The sequence below is a fragment of the Hyaena hyaena genome, unplaced genomic scaffold, assembly GCF_003009895.1.
Source record: "Hyaena hyaena isolate Hyena2069 unplaced genomic scaffold, ASM300989v1 scaffold_376, whole genome shotgun sequence".
NCBI lineage: Eukaryota > Metazoa > Chordata > Mammalia > Carnivora > Hyaenidae > Hyaena > Hyaena hyaena.
This window is the reverse complement of record NW_024081008.1, coordinates 1,367,231-1,379,587: the sequence shown is the minus strand read 5'-3', so window position 1 is coordinate 1,379,587 and position 12,357 is coordinate 1,367,231. Positions and strand designations below refer to the sequence as shown.

At 38.4% G+C, this 12,357-nt stretch overlaps 1 protein-coding gene across 1 annotated transcript in view; it reads left to right on the top strand.

Annotated features, from left to right (window-relative positions):
* The window catches only part of GUCY1A2 (guanylate cyclase 1 soluble subunit alpha 2), a 296,831-nt gene that overhangs the window by 167,926 nt on the left and 116,548 nt on the right, over positions 1–12,357 (top strand). Inside the window, exon 5 of the mRNA XM_039250618.1 lies at positions 8,345–8,830. Within this exon, the coding sequence (XP_039106549.1) occupies positions 8,345–8,830 (486 nt within the window). The remainder of the gene's footprint in view (positions 1–8,344; positions 8,831–12,357) is intronic.

Here is a 12,357-nt window from a genome sequence, read left to right as displayed (position 1 = left end):
TAAACCTATCTCCTTTAAATATTATATGAATCCAGCTGTGATTTAAAAAGAAAAATGGCATCTAATTGTGGAATGTTAAATGACTTTATTATGTGGTGTATAGGCTTATCTATCAAGACAGAATCTAAATCCATTTTTGGCATGAAATTTTGAGATTTGAAGAATAGCAATGGAATAAATACAGATACACAGCGGGGGAGGGAGGGAAGCAAGCATTTCTTTGCTAAGCATTCTCTTCTAAGATGAAATGTCTGAAGGTTTTTTGATGGGTGGGAGGGTTGCTGATTTCATCAATAAACAGTATGAATTTTTTTGTATCTCATTTCAACAAAGGCAACATTTCAGCCTACAGAATAAGTATCATAATTAGCCTTAGATGTTAATATGCCCCCGGACACATCCACTTTACTATTGAATTTACTGTTTAATTCATTAAGAATGCAAGGAGGTTCTGCTTAAATTCATGCATATTTAAAGTGTGTAACATAGTACTGATAGGTCGTAGATATTAAGTAAATATTTGTAAACCAGATGAATAAATAAGCATGATTTTAACTTCGTTTAAAGTTTATTAATGTACTCCACTTAAAAAGTTTCATATTGCCTCTTTAAACAAGAATATTTAATGAAGGATTCTTGTCAGAGAAAATCAAAACAAATTCAATAGTTTTTGAAAATTGTAGCAATTATTAATACAAAGAGTAGGTTAAAGTTTTGAAAAACCTATAGCCCTCTGGGAGAAAACTGGTTTTATTTCAAAACACGTTATTTCTTTGGATAATTATAGTCTAAGAATCAAAACACAAACAAGTGAATGATAAAAATAAACAAGCAAACCAGGGAAGCAAAAGCTCTTTTTTATTAAATGAGCATTTTTCACTTTGCAAAATTCCCTACAGGTTAATCCAAAATTTTGCTTATGTCAGTAGAATATTCTTTATGTAACTAGATAGTATTGCTCTTTAGGTTTTATGATTCATCCATTGAAATACATCTGGACTCTGTCCAGTTTGGGCTGTTATGAAATGTCTTATGGTGATTGATTTCTAGTTTTATTCCATTCAGGACATATTGTATGTAATTCCAAGTCAAAACATTTGTTATATTGTATTTTTTTTTTTTAATGTGGCTCAGGATATATAGTCTGGCTTAGTGTATGTTCCATGAGCTCTTGAAAAGATTATGCACCAGGCTGCTGTTGGGTAGGTCATCCTATATATGTCAGTAAGGTCCTATTTGCTAATGTTGCTGTTTCAATCTGTATTAGTTTCCTATGGCCATTGTAACAAATCACTACAAACGTGGTGATGTAAAGCAGAAGAAACTTATTCTTACATAGTCCCGAAGGTCAGAATTTGAAATCAAAGTGATTAGGGAGCCTAAGGCAAGCTGAGGGCAAACTACAGGCTAATAGCGCCCCCCAGCCTCAGGTGGTATTTGTGTGATATTCCTCAGACACTCCTAGCTGCCCAAAAACAAAGGAAAGGAAAGAAAACAAATGGTTGACTGATAGAGATCACAGTCCTGAGGGACAGGAGTCTCCTTCAGTTTATGGATAACTTAGTAAACTGCAAGAAAAAGGCAATCTTATCCATAGTCTAATCTCCAGAAACCTATAGACTCTGTTTCCTGGATCCTTAATATCACCCACATCAGGATATAAGGAGATTTAAGTGCTTGCCATGGTGACGTGGGAACTTAAGGCAAATGAAAAATTACCTTATCGCCTACGGCCCGTTGACAAGTCCTTGAAACAGGCAGAGTGACCTCCGTCTAGGAGCTCAGCTGCCTCAATGGTGACACTTTGCTAGGGGCAAAAGGGAATAGTGGCTTATCCTGACCCCCCAGGATCCTGTGAGGCTCCTTAAACACATAAAAATTCCTTTGTAAACCTTCTTTATCTTTAACCCCCAAGTATAGGTTGGCAATCGTACTCCAAGCATATGGCTGCGGATACGCATCTGAAGGGTCTCACGACATGAAGGTTTAAGTAAACAGACGGCAACAGGAGTTTTCCTAATAGCAGCTCGCCCCTCAAGATCCTGGAAACCTTGCTTCCAAAATTCCTCAGAGACTTAAACTGTCCCCACCCCCTCCCAACCTGAAGGTGTATAATCGGTCACTCTTCACAACCCCAGTACAGATTTTGTCCCCATTCATTAATAAAATCACCTTTTTGCACCAAAGACCTCTTCAAGAATTCTTTCGGTTGTCAGATCTGAACCCCACCATCATCCCAAAACTGCGCCAGAAGCGTGCGTAGGGACATGGACTCTCCCGAGGGTCTGGGGGAGAATTTGTTCTTTGACACTTCCTGCTGGCTTCTGGTGGCCACTGGTGCGCCTTGGTGTTTCTTGGCTTATCGCTACATTACTCCATTGTGTCTCTGCCTCCACATTGTTGTGTGTGCGCACGCACGTGTGTTTGCACATAATCTCCCTCTGCTTCTCCCTTACAAGCACACTTGGGATGAGAGCAGATGGCGTTAGAATTTTTGTTTCAATCATTACATCTAATTTAGACAACTCAGGAGAAAGATAGTCTGTGGTAAGTACCCATATTCCTAGTTTTTCTGTTGGCTTTCTTCCCCCTTCCTGATACTCTAAAGTTCTTTCTCTTACTATCTTTCTGTTTGAAAATTTTTCTTTGGCCATTCTTTACGGGTAGGACACACACTTAGTTTTTCTTTGGCTGCAAATGTCTTTACTTTCCCTTCATTCTTCAAGAATAGTTTCCCCAAATAGAGAAGTCAAAGGACACATCTTTTGATATTTAAAAAAGGCTACTTTCCTCTGGCCTCCATAGTTTTCAGATAAGAAACCAGCTTCCATGCAAATTAGTGTTGCCTGTGAGTAAAACATCCTTCTGTTAGGGATATTTTCAAGATCTTTTCTTTGAACTTAGCTTTTAGAAGTTTATTAAGACATGTCTTACAGTGGGTCTCTTTGTGTTTATCCTATTTGAGGTTCACATAGCTTGTCAAACCTGTGGATTTATATTTGAGACATTTTCAGCCATTATTTTTCCAGATGTTTTTTCAGTCCTGTTCTTTCTCCTTTCCTTCCGTGACTGCCATGATATAAAGGTTAGATGCTGTGGGGGGGGGGTGGTGTTCTGCTGGTTTGTGTGGCTCTTTTTGCTTTATTTTTTAGTCTGCATTCTCTCTCTGTTCAGATTGAGTAAATTCTTTTGAACTATTCTCAGATATTCACTGATTCTATCCTGTGTCATATTTTTAAGCCCACCCAGCAAAATTTTTGGTGCATTTTTCAGCTCTACAATCAACATTTGGTTATTTTTATATCTTCTGTTGCCTTACTAAGATTTTCTAAGTTTTTATTCCCTTCAAAAGAATTTATAATTGCTTGTTGAAACATTTTACAATGAGTTCTTTAAAATTCTTGACAGATCATTCCAATATCTGATTCATTTCAGTGTTGGCATCAATTGATGGCCTTTTGTCATTCAAAATGTGATTTTCCTCATTCTTATTAGGATGCTTGGCTTCTGTTTATGTCCTGGATAGCTTGCCTATTATGTTAGAAGACACCAGATCCTATTAAAAAAAAATTTTTTTTAATTTTAACAAGCAGTTTGTTTAGGTTTGGCATGCAGGCCGTGGCCTACTTTTGTAGATAGTAGTTGCAATGAGAGTGAAATTTTCAGAGCTCACATAGTGCTATTTTCATCTGTTGAGTTTATTTTATGCTCCCAGAGTTCCCACTGGACCTGTTACTGCTGCTGGAGGGAGAAGAACCAGCTCCCAGAGACGAGGTGTCCTGGTGTCTTTATGCAGAAGAGGTGTTTTTATTCGTGTGGGAAATGAATACTTCCTGACTGGGCCATTGTGGCAAGATCCTTCTTGCTGGTGGCTCCAGCCATGCGATGCCCCAGGAGGGAGCTTGAGAGAGGGAGAATCTCCAAGAGGCTATTTGCCTCTTACTTTTGTTTTTTCCTTCTGGATCTAATTCTTGAAAGTGAACTTTATGCTGTGAGAACGAAGACCCCTGTGGACACCAGGCACATATCATTTGTCTGTGCATTCATAAGTTATATCCTAAAGATCTGAAATATCTGAAATCACAGATAGAAGTGATGTTTTTACTACCCTGATTTCAGTGGATAGACATGCAAGTAGCTATTTCATCAACCTGGAGCAACAACTTCTATCTTTTCTCGTGCCTCTGGTGACTATCTCAATAAGGTAATTTTGCCATCACATCGGTTTACGTGTAGAATTGTTATTGTCCTTTCTGGCTGCACCCAGCACCCTTACCCATCATGCTTCTTCAGTGGCTAAGAGCATGTCCTCTGGAGTCAACCCAACTTGGGTTTAAATGCTGACTCTACTGTTTATTAGCCTGTGCATTCTTAGAACGTCTCTTACCTCCCTAAATCTCTGAAAAATTAGGACAGTAATAGGGTCCAGTAAAATTTAATAATGACATGTATGTTAAGTATTCAGCACAGTACCTACCTGATGGCAGGTGCTCAGCAGATGTGTTGAGTTAGCTACAGGCTCTTCCTCATGAACATCATTATCATTTCATGTCTATTTTAGAGATAAAGTAACCAAAGCTTTGAAAGTATAAATAACTTACATTTGCCCACTTAAATGTCAGAAGAACTGGAATTCAAATCCAGGTCTGACTTTTTCCAAATCCTTCTTTCCTAACCATGCTATACGCCTGCTACCAATGATTATCTTATGAGACTTGAGTCTCCTAGAGAGCATGGGTTAGTCCATGTTCAGGATATGCAGAAATACAAAATGTGGACTGTACAGTTATATGAGCTGCTCAGTTTTCAATTAATTACTGAATAGAGTGGTAAGTATTCTTATTGAGATATCTGTGCATTCAAATAAAAATGACACAGGTAGTTTAACAGAACCTGACCACCAAGATTTCTAAAAGGATGATTTTTAATGCTTTTGCCCCATCAAATACTCCTTTTTATTATGCTGACCAATTTCTGAAATCTGATAAATTTAAAAAGTTTATTTTTCTTGCACCTCATTCTCTTTCATTTAAACTTTAGTATACTTTGAGGGAACCTGGGTGGCTCAGTCAGTTAAGTGTCCAACTTCGGCTCAGGTCATGATTTCACGGTTTGTGAGTTTGAGCCCCGCATTGGGCTCTCTGCTGACAGCTTATTGCTTGCAGCTGCTTTGAATTCTGTGTCTGCCTCACTCTCTGCCCATCCCCTGCTCTACGCTCTGTGTGTGTCTCTCTCTCAAAAATAAATAAACATTAAAAAAATTTTAAAACTAAACTTTCCTATAATTTAAGATGCAGTAAAAAGTTAGATGTTTGCATTTTATGCAGTTTTCCACAAATCTGCTTTCTCTGCCTAAGAATATATAGTTTCTATAATAGTTTTACACATTTCTAAATGAACAAATGAGGAGCATGGTGACTTTCTGAATTTATAATTATAATGAAACAAAAACAATTCAGGGGGAATAATTTATGTTACTTACCAATTAAAATAAGGATACATTTATGATAGAGACACAAATGCTCCCATTGCCTTTGCCCATTTATTAACTAAGGGAAAAATTCTCTGATTAAAAATATTAAAAGGAAGTTACTCATTGCCAATGTTGGGGTTTCTTTTATGAGTCGTTATTCCGTAGGGCAGGAGACGAGCAATTAATTTCTCTTCTCTCAGGCTCTGCTGATTCAGAGATTTCAAAAAATCAACTAATGGCTGCATGTAGACCAAGAACATATTTATGTTTTATATTTTTATGATAGGAACCTAAGATATCTGATTCAGCCTCTTTGTGGGTTAAACAAAATCACTATTATTTATTACATATAACAAATAATACATAATATTATTTGTGTGTATGCACATACACTGATTCTGCTTTTAAAATAGAGGGAGACAAAGAAGAAAACGAAGAGGGTCATTTGTGATGGCAAATGTGGTGATTGATGCTTCGGAAGAAAAGAGAAAGAGAAAAAGAAAGACCCATTGAGGGAACTAAGGAGGGAATAGTACAAATGAGCGAGGGAGACCAAGTGAAGAGGTGATGTGGAAAGTAGAAGTTCAAAGAACATAGGGAAAAAGGAAGAAGAAAGCAAGATGGAGAAGAAAAAGAAAATAATTAGATAAGTGAGAGGAGAGAGAGAGCAGATAGAAGTCTAAATCTGTGAGCATCAGAGGTTTACTTTTACTTGAAATCTTAAGAATACATTTAATATACTAATATTTAAACTATCATTATGTACATTTTGTGCATCTTACTTATTACACCTTTACTGTCCCAACACTGGAAAAGTATATATCATTAACTACACCCCTCCCCCAAGAAACCATATTAAACAAGTATAAAACAAGCTGGAAATACTTCTCAGGACAATTATTTTCTCTGTACTCAAACCATAGTCTGCAGTCTTTTGAGAGCCCACCTTGGGTGTGGGAACTAGAAGTGTCTTCTTCGTGCTGTTCTCCGGCCCCCTCCACCATACTGGAAGGGGAATCTTCTTCTTTTTTAAAATGTTTTATTTATTTCTGAGACAGAGAGAGAGAGAGAGAGCACAGGGGAGGGTCAGAGAGAGAGGGAGATACAGAATCTGAAGCAGGCTCCAGGCTCTGAGCTGTCAGCACAGAGCCCGATGCGGGGCTCGAACCCACAAACTGTGAGATCATGACCTGAGCTGAAGTCGGACACTTAACTGAGCCACCCAGGCACCCCTAGAGGAGGGATCTTCTTTTACCCTTTTATGCTTATCACCCAAAGCAGTTCGAGTAAATAGAAAACAATAAATACTTCATTGGGTAAATGAGAATATTATGTATAAAAGGATGAAATACTGAACACTAGCAGAAACTACACAAGATAGAAAAAACCATGTCATTTCATAAAAAGTCCAGCATCAAGTGAGGACTCCATTGTATCTCCTTCCCCGTACTACATCCTGATGGATGGCTCAGGGGAATCCGAGTAAGACCCAGCTGCAGGCCTACCGCATATCTCTTGTGTGCCTCTAGTGTCACCCACCAGCCTAACCACTTCATGCTACGAAGAGTAAAGGAAGATACATTTACTGAGCACATTGCCTGGGGCCGTGGAAGGTGACACAGATTACAAGGATGTGTGATGTCAGCTGGCCGACTTCTGTGCTGTTCTTTCCAGGCCATTACAGCCACTTTCCTCTCCAGATGTGATCAGATACCTTATTCTCACCCAAATCACTATACTCGCATTGCCACCTCCCACGTCTACTCCCTTCCAAACCGCTGCTCCTTTCCTCACAGTGTTCTGTGGGGCACTGGGCTGAGATAGCATAAACATGTGTTCACTGATGGGAAGTATCAAATGTCTGTTCCCCCAGCTTCTCCAGTCCAAGAGCACAGAAAGGAGGGATGGATTTAAAGTATGACGTCTTGAGATCCTTTATCTTGTTAGATGCACTCCTTTAGCCCTATTCTGACTTGTTGGGGTTTTTTTTAAGCCTGTATTGAACATGCTAGTTCAATTTCCTAGTAATACTGACTTAATCATATCTAGTTTAAGTTTTCATTAAAAACTGTTTGTTTATTTATTTTGAGAGAGAGAGAGAGAGAGAGAGCATGTGTGCACCCAAGCAGGGAAGGGCAGAGAGAGAGAGAGAGAGAGAGAGAGAGAGAGAACCCCAAGCAGGCTCAGTGCTGTCAGTGCAGAGCCCTATGCTGGGCTTGATCTCAGCACTGTGAGATGACGTCCTGAGCTGAAATAAAGAGTTATAGGCTTAACCGACTGAGTCACCCAGGTGCGCCTAAATTTTTATTTTTAAGATCAAGTAGGTTATTCCCTAATCCAGTCACTGTAAGAACTACCACCTATTCAAAGGTCTACAAACTATTTGAAAATGACTTATGTAAAGCTAAACAATTATTTTGATTTATTTTAATCTTCTGGACTTTTTTCTGAGTCATATTTTAATGACAATTGAATGTAGTTATTTTGACAGATGGATTTATCTTAATTTTATTATTAAGCAGGTTGAAAGGCTTTGAACTGACTCATGAGCCGGTTTCGTGATGTGCCTGAGTGTAATTTCATTTTGAATAAAAAAATGTTTTCCTGCTTCATTTCTCATTGATCTCACTCTTCATCTCACTGTTGTCTTTGGAGAGTGGCAGTGTGGGAGATAATAAAGGCTTCTGTTCAGAACCATGTATTTTTATACCGGCCGCAAACCATTCTTAAACATGCTTGTATGAATGAAGAAATTCAGCATAGCTACTAGTGCATTTCGTATACCTCCTCTTCCTCAGCGTAATAAATACACTTTTTTGTGAACCCACTTGTACGGAGAGCACCGATGACACTTTCATGTTAATTTTGCAGGTGATGGAAGTCAAAGGACAGATGATCCACGTCCCAGAATCAAATTCCATCCTGTTCTTGGGCTCTCCGTGTGTGGACAAGCTGGATGAGCTCATGGGCCGGGGTCTGCATCTCTCAGACATCCCTATCCACGATGCTACCCGAGATGTCATTCTGGTGGGCGAGCAGGCCAAGGCCCAAGACGGCTTGAAGAAGAGGATGGACAAACTAAAGGCGACCTTGGAAAGAACTCACCAGGCCCTGGAAGAAGAGAAAAAGAAAACCGTGGATCTTCTGTACTCGATCTTCCCCGGTGATGTCGCCCAGCAGCTGTGGCAAGGGCAGCAGGTACAGGCCAGGAAGTTCGATGACGTCACCATGCTCTTTTCAGACATCGTCGGCTTCACGGCCATCTGTGCCCAGTGCACCCCCATGCAGGTGATCAGCATGCTGAACGAACTATACACCAGATTTGATCACCAGTGTGGCTTTTTGGATATTTATAAGGTAATGGGTTTACTTGCTTGGACACAAACACTTTTTAATAGTAAATTGAATGGGTACAACTTTCTTTCGCTACTTACTTGATAGTAAATGATGGAAATCTCTTTAACTGAGAAATTTTATACCAATTACAGGCATTTCTGTTTAATGAGTGAACTTCCATTATGAATCAATTCGTAGTATTGACTTACTATAGGTAACTGAATCATAATATTGCTTAGTAAGGAAAACCGTAGATCTAGTTCTCTACATTCCCTATTATTACAGAATTAACTTGATGAATTCTAGGCAACTTTTCACAACATCATAATTAGTCTTTCTTAGAGAACAGGATTCTAATATAAACTAAGAATTGTATTTTGACAGTTAATAAGAAGTAAGTTATGTTAAAGTATGCATTGCATTATCAGTTACATGATGATTAATCAGTATTTTGCCCTGCATTGTCAAGCAACCGTCTAATTCTAAAGGGATACTTATAAATATTCGAGCTATTACCAAATGACAAGTGGTTTTTAGTGGAAGCATCTTAATCTTCCAAGCTAAATAATGGAAGAGGTTTGAAAATAGGTACCAGTCACCATTTTTGGGGGGTCTGATTTGGCGAACTCCTTATTAATTTCTTATTAAAAACATAGCACTATCTTGAGCAATTCAGCCTCATATCTACCTAATGAATAACTCTGTAACTTTACGTAGAATTTCACGTGGGTTACACAATGCCAGGGTACATGGCTTTTTTATATAAAGGACAGAAAGTACTTTAGTATAATTAACAGTAGTGAACTGTAGGTTTTTATTTTCTTCTTTACTAATCCATCTTGACTGCTACTTCTTTTCATAGTATGATCTGCACATAAGAAGCCTTGGAAAGAAACATTGTAGTTTTATATTATTATCCCAGAGGGTGTTTTCATTAAGGTGTCTCTCATTTAGAGAAAGGTGTTCTTTAGTGCCATTATGTATAATGTGTGGCTGGTGCTAAATATGTTAGTGAGTCTCTTTGGAGGGGTGAACTTGCGGTGTTTGGTATATGTGCAGAATTTTGCCGTGTACAAAAGGGGTTCTTATAAATTGTCTTCAACTTCCTTATAATTTATTGTTACGTAATTTATGGTAGAGGTAGCTAAATGTCTGATCCTAAGCCAGAGAGACACTACAATGAGTTGTCACTGTTACACTCGGTAATTTCCAAAAGGTAGAACAGATTGGCCTGAATTTGCCAGCACATGCCTTTCTCCAGGCTGCCGGCTCTCCTGCACTAATCTTAGCAACGACTTGTCTCCTTCCTCTGTGAACCCCTGATTTGCCATGTTAGCTTTCTCCAACCCAAGTAGTCATGTTATTTTGGCCCTACGCTCTTACAGCTAAATGAAATACAGATAAATGATAAATACAGAGATTCTCCTTTGGAAAAGCAAGGGAGCCCCTGATTTAAATCTAAGTATCAAGGTTTTGAGAAAAGAAGGAATGTGATATCTTCTGAGGGAACCACAACAATCTGAAGGTTTAAAAATACAGATTTCATGACATCAGGTTTTCTTTTCCTTGAAATAAGCTAGGATACCTTACAGAAAAAATATGGGAATATCTTGTGTGATCCTTGAATTTTTCTATATTTTTTAAAACCATAATAAAAAACAGTTCTATACAATGATAGATAATTATCAGCAAGCTTTAATTTACAAAATGGATCTACTGCTTCCATGATACTCAAGACTGGGCTTTCCATCTTGTGTGTGTGTGTGTGTGTGTGTGTGTGTGTCTGTGTTTATATCTAGTTCCAGCTCTATATCTATCAGAGAGAAAGAGAGGTAGAAACAAAACATCACAAGTACTCTTAAACTGACCTTGTTAGAAAATTTTAGCAGTGAATTACAAAGCAATAAAATTTTAAGGCCTGATGTTTTTAACATGTCTGACAACATTATGTGTATGTATCTTGAATACGTGTCTAGGGCAGCTTTAATGTTTACTCAGGTTTATAGGGGTTGAATTTAGGGTTCAGACAAGGAAACACATTATGTGCTGAACCCAGAGTGATGATGGCATGGCCAGGCAGAGGAAAAGACGAAATAAAGAAAGAATATTAGCTGTGTATAAGATAAAACCACATACATTGTGAGACATGCTTTAGGAGGAATACAAATTAGAAATCCTCTTACATGCCTAATTTGAGATTTCTAATCATCATGAGCAGACCAGCTTATTATTTTCAAGAAAATTTACACAGTGTGGTCTTATACCATGAGCTAGCTGCTAAATTTTTAATTACTATTGAAAAAAGTTGCAAAGGTGGTAGAGTTGTTAACAGACCATACACCTGCTGATTTCATAAAATTAGGAAGACATTTTGCTGCACAAAAGTACATGTAGAATTTTTGTGGAATAATGATACCATGAAGAAACATATGGTGGAGCTCACTTTTATGTTAGAAATATGAAAGGAAACCAGGTAAAGCTGAATACCAAGAAAAACCTAGAGAGTGCCCCACAGGGGGCTTTTAAAACCTGCTATTGCCCAGTAAGACTCCACTTTCCAAATTGATGGTTGTCCTTTTCTTGATCATGTTATTATTCCATGCTTTCCTATCATTAGGGAAGATGGTACAGTGACAGAATCTAATTCCAGGAACAGAATTCAGCTAAATTAGGCCATCATGAGAAGTAAGTGTAGGAGGAAGCTATAGATTTTACTGTGCATATTTCCAGCATTGAGAAAATTAAAGCCTTTACAGTGCTTGGCTGCCAAGATGTACCAGGTATGTGAATACTAACTAAAAGCTAGGTAAATTGAAGGAAGCATGGGTTATAATTTTGATCCTTTTATTCTTAGGAAAGCAAATATTTAGTAAAAAGTTGGTATAAATAATTTCACAATATAATATTATGCTCATCAGGTTTTAAAGGGTGTAGGGGATGAACAAAGAGCCAGTAACTCTAACTTTTTAAATCATTGGCACATAGATGATATAGATGATGAGGATGGTGGTGGTAGTGGTGGTGATGATGGTGATAATGACATTGAATAATGAGGGGTTTGCCTTGTTTTCTGTATTTATCTCTGGCAAATCCGTTACTTAGAAATAAAGGAGAAACAAGGAGGGTGAGTGAGCCCTTTGTACTCCACATTCCACTTAGGCAAGGGCGCAGTATCCCTGTGCTGTCTTAACGCACTTCTTAGAGTCCTGCTTTACACCTGTAACCACTGTTTTGTTTTTTTGTTTTTGTTTTTTTTAGTGTTTTATTTATTTCTGAGAGAGAGACACACAGCGTGAGCAGGGGAGGGTCAGAGAGAGAGGGAGACACAGAATCGGAAGCAGGCTCCAGGCTCTGAGCTTTCAGCATAGAACCCGACACGGGGCTCGAACCCACAAGCCGTGAGATCATGACCTGAGCTGAAGTCGGTTAATTAACCGGCTGAGCCACCCAGGCACCCCTGTAACCACTTCCTGAACTTTACTTTTCTACATTTCTATAACCTATCAAGTTAAGATACTAAGTGTATCTACCTCAGAGTTGTATTTCCA